The sequence below is a fragment of the Hydra viridissima genome, unplaced genomic scaffold, assembly GCF_058129835.1.
Source record: "Hydra viridissima isolate aposymbiotic clone 2 unplaced genomic scaffold, HvirCarnegie_v1 scaffold_2, whole genome shotgun sequence".
Classification (NCBI taxonomy): Eukaryota; Metazoa; Cnidaria; class Hydrozoa; order Anthoathecata; family Hydridae; genus Hydra; species Hydra viridissima.
The window spans coordinates 6,181,599-6,188,887 of record NW_028324301.1 but is presented as its reverse complement, the minus strand read 5'-3'; the positions used below and the strand labels follow the sequence as shown (position 1 = coordinate 6,188,887).

The 7,289-nt window shown below is 28.8% G+C and overlaps 2 protein-coding genes across 2 annotated transcripts in view; both read left to right on the top strand.

Annotated features, from left to right (window-relative positions):
* Positions 1 to 7,289, top strand: part of LOC149891668 (E3 SUMO-protein ligase ZBED1-like) — a 588,790-nt gene that overhangs the window by 12,099 nt on the left and 569,402 nt on the right. The gene's annotated exons all lie outside the window — the stretch shown is intronic.
* LOC145191102 (THO complex subunit 2-like) overlaps positions 3,462 to 7,289 on the top strand; it is a 33,994-nt gene continuing 30,166 nt past the window's right edge. The window contains exons 1-4 of the mRNA XM_090079806.1: positions 3,462 to 3,610; positions 4,543 to 4,601; positions 6,499 to 6,590; positions 6,961 to 7,012. Of these exons, the coding sequence (XP_089935932.1) occupies positions 3,546 to 3,610; positions 4,543 to 4,601; positions 6,499 to 6,590; positions 6,961 to 7,012 (268 nt within the window). The 5' untranslated portion in view covers positions 3,462 to 3,545. The remainder of the gene's footprint in view (positions 3,611 to 4,542; positions 4,602 to 6,498; positions 6,591 to 6,960; positions 7,013 to 7,289) is intronic.

Here is a 7,289-nt window from a genome sequence, read left to right as displayed (position 1 = left end):
TATTTATAAAAATATACATTAGAGTGACGAATAAATGCATTGAAAATTTTTTTTTTTTTTCTTTTCTTATGCTCTCAACCTTTTATTTGGTTCCATTTAATGAAAAAAATGATATAAAAAATATATTAAGACAAGTCTTAAAATCCTGTTTTATCTTTAAAAATAACAACAATGTAAAAGAAAGTGCAGGCTTTATGACAGATCAGGTTCTAGACTTTTGGCAAAGAGCTAGAATTCCAACAAAGCAATGTTATCATGTTATAACACATGTTAAAAAACTTGTTGAGAAATACGGCCTTTCTTATACTACAAAGAGGATGAAAAGGTATATGAATTCAGTTGATTGTGAATTATTTAAACAAGAACAGCGTATTTTACATAAGAGTTAAAAAGAAAAGAAGAAGAAATCTGTTCGACAGTCACAGACCTAGTTTTAACTCCTCTCAGGGTACAGATAATGAAGTAGATGACTTTATTCAGGGTACAGATAATGAAGTAGATGACTTGGTTTTGTCTACAATTTGTCAAGGGTTAGATGTCAATATTGAACATTTTTCTAAATCATGTGAATCTCTTCGATGTGCACGTACTAAAAATCGTAAAGAAGTTGCGAAAATAATTATTTTAGAGTTCAAACCGCAGGTCCTGTTAACTGTTTATTGGGACGGAAAATTGTTACCCGATTTAACAAGCAGAAATGAAGTGGATCGACTGCCCATATTAGTGACAGGGTATGATGTAGAAAAACTGTTGTCAGTCCCAAAACTGGATAGAGGTACTGGTGAACAAATGAGTTACGCAACAGAACAAGCTTTATAAGATTGGAACATTTCATAAGACAGAATTGTGGCACTCTGTTTTGATACTACTTCAAGCAACACAGGTATACATTCAGGTGCTTGTACCTGGAAAAATTAATTGGAAAGTCTTTACTATACACAGCCTGTCCACACCATGTTCATGAAGAGATTTTATCCCATGTTTACAAACTTGTTTTGGAGCATCTTCTAGTCCAGAGGTTAAGTAGCTGCAACGATTTCGTGATCAGTGAAGTAAACTTAATTCTGAATCATGGCTCTTAACTGATGCAGATCTCAAAGTATATGGCTCACTTGTACCATCAGCAGTAGAATTTGCTGTAAATATGATGCAAGGATCAAATCGACCTCGCAACGATTACAAAGAATTTTTGCAACTGTCAATAATTTTTTTAGGAAAGACTCCTATAGGTCAAAGAAGAATAACTTTTCGTTCTCCTAGTGCTATGCACCAAGCACGATCGATGGCGAAAGCACTGTACTCAATTAAAATCTACTTGTTTCGACATTTTATTAAACAAAAAATTTAGAGAAAAATCTTCTACGATTTTCGATTTTTTCAATATTGATTTACATGGAACATTGGTTTCTGGCTCCCATCCCTTCATCTGCTCCTCACAATGACCTGACACTGATTAGGAAATTGAATAATTTCAAAATATTTGATAAAGAAGTGGCTGAATCTGCCATAAAAGCCATTGCAGGACATTTATGGTATTTAACTAAAGACCTTGTGAGTCTCTCTTTTTTTTGCAATGACGTTGATAACCAAACTAAAAAAAAAATGTTGCTTGCACTTAAAAAGCCAGCCAAAAAAACCCAGGTAAAAAGGCTTGAAGGTAAAGGATTAATGGATAAAATTGTAACCATGAACTTAGATGACTTTGTAACAAAGAAATCAAAGTATGTATTTGAATTGCTTGAAATAAATTGGATATTTATGAAGGAACATTGCCCAGACAAGTGGAGTAAGGTGAAGCTCGTTTCAGATTACACAAAAATCTTGACAAAAGATAAAACTCAACTGCAATATATTTTACAAACTGTGTGAAGAACATCGACGTCAAAATCCAGATATGCGAAAGTCCACAATTGTGAACGCATTAATAAAAACAAGTGAACAATAAAGTGAAAACAAGCGATCAACCTGAATCAAACATTGATTTAAATCATATAACATTAAACTTGAATAAAATAATTAAAACTTTGTAATGATAATAAAAAAAAGTACATTCGTTTTTATTTTACGTTGACCGTTAAATCTGATAATATCAAGCTCATTAACACAACAAACACTATAAAGGGTTGAGAGTCCAATTCCGAGCAAATTTTTTCTGTCACACTAATATACATAGTATTTATCAAATAAAAAGCTAACCCAGCCTGAGGCCCAGGAAAGTATCCCTAAAAGCCCCTCTCTCAATGGGCCTAAAAGATTCGAGCAGACCTAATCCATATTTGTAACAATTATTGTACAGAATCTTACGATAGAACTCGACAACCTGATACAGAAGTTAATGCTGGGTCCCATCTTTAGTAAGAAATTCATTAAAGTTTATATCCAATATCACTACCAGTTCTGCACACTCATTTACAACTCTAATTGTTGGAGTAGACTCAACTCTCCTTTTTTGTCTTTAATGTTGCTCATTTTCCTTTTTATATTTCAGGTGCTTGATAACAGCATAACAACATTTGATGTCTTTGGATGTCATAGGCACTTGCATAAGCAATTTCTAAAAGTTTGTTTTTCATGAGTGTATATTTAGACTCCAATGCTTCGTGAGTAAATGTTGATTGTTCATTGGAGATTTGAATATATTCCTGATTTAGACACTTGAACTTGGACACAATATATGGTTTTGTAGTTCTGGCTTTCAACCAAATAAAAAAACTTTATCTTGCAACACTGCTGTAGTGCAAGACATCTTAAATAATATTCTCTGAAACACCATTAGGAATAAATTAATCACATAACAAAAGCAGAAATTTATATATTAAAATACTTTACTAACCCAACTCATTTTTGTAGAAAGACATTGAACATCTTTAATCTTATAATCAAACTAATTTTTCAACCTTTCTTTTCTTAAAAGTTGTAAGTTGAGATTCAGATTAAACGCTTTCTTGTTTGGTTTAGTGGTGTTAAGTTAAGAGGTACCAAAATAATGAATCTCAAAAGAGTATCAGAGTAATGAATGTATCAAATGAGGAAATTTTTTTTATGAATCTCACAAATTCAGACGCAGCTCTGTACTGAATTCATTTTTGTTTTCCATGAGTTAGTTGACGACTACAAAAAACTCCAACACTCTTTTAGCAACATCATGTAGCAACGTTATTCTGACATTACGAGTGCTTTCAATTTCAATTGAAAAGACCCACGACGAGCTCTCATGCTCTCTTTAAGGGCCACCACGCTCCTGCTTTTCCCCATCATATAAAGTTTTTTTTTTTTTTTCCCAAACAAGTATGCACAATAAAATTCTGAACCTATTCATAATTTATATAACTATAAGGAAAAGAAGCACCAATAATCCAGGGATATAAAAACTTTGAAGAAAAAACCCTATTTATTTTGATTTTTTACAAGTTTATTTAAAGCGGTTGTAATTGCGCAATCTTTAAGGTCATTTTCCGCAATTTTTAAGGTCATTTTCCGTATATGTTTTTATCCCCGGTAAAATAAACTAAAAGGAATTAAAACAAAAGTGGAATAACTTTAACATGGCGACTGTTATGGTTCCCGATAAAGTATTTAAAAATTGGAATGAAAACGCACGCAAAGACTTGTATATAATTTTTTTTTCAATGTATCATTTCATAAAATTTAAATTCAGTTCAGCTAATTAGTTCTTAGTTAATCCATGATTTAGTTTCTAGACTGGCATTTCTACTGCTGACATATTTGATACTTAGTTAACTCATCGTCTGACTGTAGATAACAAGTAATGTGTCTCCTGCATTAAGGATGGCTCTTTAAAAATATCGAAGATAGATATAATAATCAACATGACTGCATAATTGTAATTAAAAACCTTTAAAACGAGTATTTCTGACCTAATTCATTGTAATAGTGGCAATAATTATTGGCAATTTGAAAACTATTACCACAAAAATATAAATTCAATCTTATTTCTGCTGAAAATCAATTTCAGCTTGAAAGAACAGTTATTTACCACAAACTGTGTCCTTGAAGATACATTCTTATCTGGTATACTTGCAAACACATCTGATAAAAATAGAGTTATCTTGATTATTTTCCAATTTGGTGTAAATGATGAAGATATTGTAAATTCTACCAAATAGCTGCATATACATCACAAACTTTCCTACATATACATCACCAACTTTCCTACATATACATCACCAACTTTCTATGTAATAAACAATTTAATCTATAAACAGTGCTATAAACAATCATCTCCTTTTATATATATTTTCCTTACATTTCATTTTAACAAATATAAAATTGTTATAATATAATATAAAGTTAATATCATATGCTCACTAAAATAAAATTATAAAATTATTTTTAGTTTTTTTCTATGTTGTTATTATTATTATTATTATTATTATTATTATTATTATTATTATTATTATTATTATTATTATTATTATTATTATTATTGTTATTATTATTATTTTGAACTTCGTTTTTGTTGGAGAAAGTTTTTATTTTCTTGAAAACGTATTGATATTTTTAAAAATAAATCTCTTTTAGATTGAATTTATGCAGCATGTCACCAAAGAAAAATAATGAGTCACAAATTTCAAAAAAAGGTATTTATATATACATCAAGAATATATTATCTGACAATCTACTGGTATGTAAATTATTTGATCTGACTTTTCTGTTTGACTGGGGATATTTTTAAAATAAACATGCAACTAACTTTAAACTTGTTGCATAAGCCAGCAAAAAACAACTTTTTAAAATGTTTTTCCCTGATTCTAATATTTTCGGATGTGCTGAGTCCAAAATTTCTGATGTAAATATTGTATAGCCCACCATTTTTTTAACATTTGAGCATATGGAATATGAGAAAGTCATTTTTTAATCTAAGATTTGTAATTCTTTTTGACATGTTGAAAATTATTTCTTTTTCTATTTTTGTGTATTTTTAAAAAGTGGAAAATAAAGTTTTTCTGTCTGTTCTTTTTTTTATTTGTAATCCTGGTAAATTTTTTTGTTAGAAACTAATTCTTTGAATTATCTTTTGAAACTATCTGTGTTTTCTATTTACGGATTATTAGTTGTTTAAAAATTCACTGGAATTTTCAGAGATGTGACAGAAACTATAAAATGTAATTGTCGTTAGTTCTCTTGTAGTGATTCAAAGTGATGCCATTTAAGGCACAACAACTTGATAATACAGGTTACTTAAACTTAATATTAATAATCCATTTATAACTTTTAAGACATTTTATACTAGGTAATATTTATCTTCTTTGTAGAGAGACACTATTTCACTGTATAATTTCTTGTAATTAATGCTTCAACTGTTCTTTCTTTCTATATATCATTTGAAAGCGAAAAATGATATTTGGAACTTCTTGATGTAACCTGTTGTGGCGGTTACCCTTTATTTATTTTTTTCATTTCTTTAAAAGTAACAAACATTTATTAATTAAAAAGCTGCTATTTATGAATATATAAAGTATTAACAAGATACCAAAGTTAGTGGTTTACATTGGTTTCCTCATTCTTTTAAGTTGTTAAAATACAAACATATTGTTTTCTTGAACAGCACTCTACATTTTACTGCTAAATAAACCAATACAATTGAGTTACTTTCAAATAGGTTTTGGTGTTGCAAAGTCTAAACTAAACTTATACTTACTTTTGCTGTGGCATGGCAGTATACTAAAATTCATCTATATATAGGATCATCTTTACATATGATAATTTTATACACAGGATATTCAAGAAATTAAGTTAAAAAAAGTTTACTAAAAATCAAAAGAATTTTTTTGACAAAACATTCTTACAAAAATTGTAGTATTAACTAAAATGGTAACTCTAGTTTTCTAGGATATTTAAGTGATAAAAAAACATTAGCAGGAACAGTAGATGCTAACATGATGGATGTTTACTGCTAGTCATTTCACCAAGAACAATAAAATTCATCACCTCAGAGAAAAATTGCTTTTAACAAGTTTTTTCATAAGAGCTGCTGCATAAGAAGCTTCAAAGAGAAAAGAGAAATTAAATAAAAGAATTAATTTTTTTAAAGTTATAATTGAATTGAAGTGGTGTTTGGTATGTTAAATTAAATAAAATTTGTTTAAAAAAAAAAGTGCATTATCAGTTAAGTTTTTTAAAAAATCTTTTTTTGTACTTACTATGTACTTACTTTCCTCATTTAAAGATAAAATTAAGTTTATATTGTAAGAGAACTGTAGGCGATACAAAGATTCAGCTGCATTTCATTAAGAAGTACTAAAAACTACAATTTATTGTTATTTTTTTAGTCAACTATGATTTTGATATAAGTATAATATTAAGGCTTCTCTTTTAATTGAATAATTTATTGCATTACTATTTATCTATTATATTATCTGCTAAAATGTATGTAAGATTTTAATGGAATAAAACTTGTCATTTATTAATTCTTCTCTTCACTAATAAGATAATTTTTATTATAATTTAATTTGCTTTATTTCATTGACTTTATAGACATTCGTAAAGGTTTTCATCAACTAATTTGGCTAACAATAAGTGGTCAAACTTCAGTTTCTGATACAGTTACATTGTTAGAGAATGCTATAGTAAGTGATTTTCTATATTCTCACTTCAACCTCTTTTTTTTTTTAATTGTTCGAGAGACTTGTTAGATATTTTTTTGTGTGGTCCAATGTCTCTCAGTTATGATTTATTAAACATTGATGCATTATTGGTATACTTTTTTTTATTGTTCTTAAGTATTTCAGGCCAATTATCTTTGACTTTATAATGAGTGACTTATTTAAATCATATTCTGTTTGAAATTACTATACCAACTATAATGTTATTCTACTTTTTTTACTTTAATTAATTTTTTTTTTGTTTATTAAATTTTTATACATTTTAGTTAAAGTTACTAAATTTTGAACTGTTGATTGCAAATTAATATTTTATTTATAAAATGGATTATTTAAGGGAGATAATATAGAGCTGGCATCACTCTTTGCTGATATTCTTGCAGTAACTGGTAATTTTTTTTTTTTAATTATTAATTAGCAAGTTTATTATGGTAGTTACCCTGTAATTTTATCAACTGCTAATTATTTTAATTCAATAATAACAATAATGATGATGATGATGATGATTATGAGGATGATGATGATTATGAGGATGAGGATGATTATAAGGATGATGATGATGAGGAGGAGGATGATGAGGAGGAGGAGGAGGAGGAGGAGGAGGAGGAGGAGGAGGAGGAGGAGGAGGAGGAGGAGGAGGAGGAGGAGGAGGAGGAGGAGGAGGAG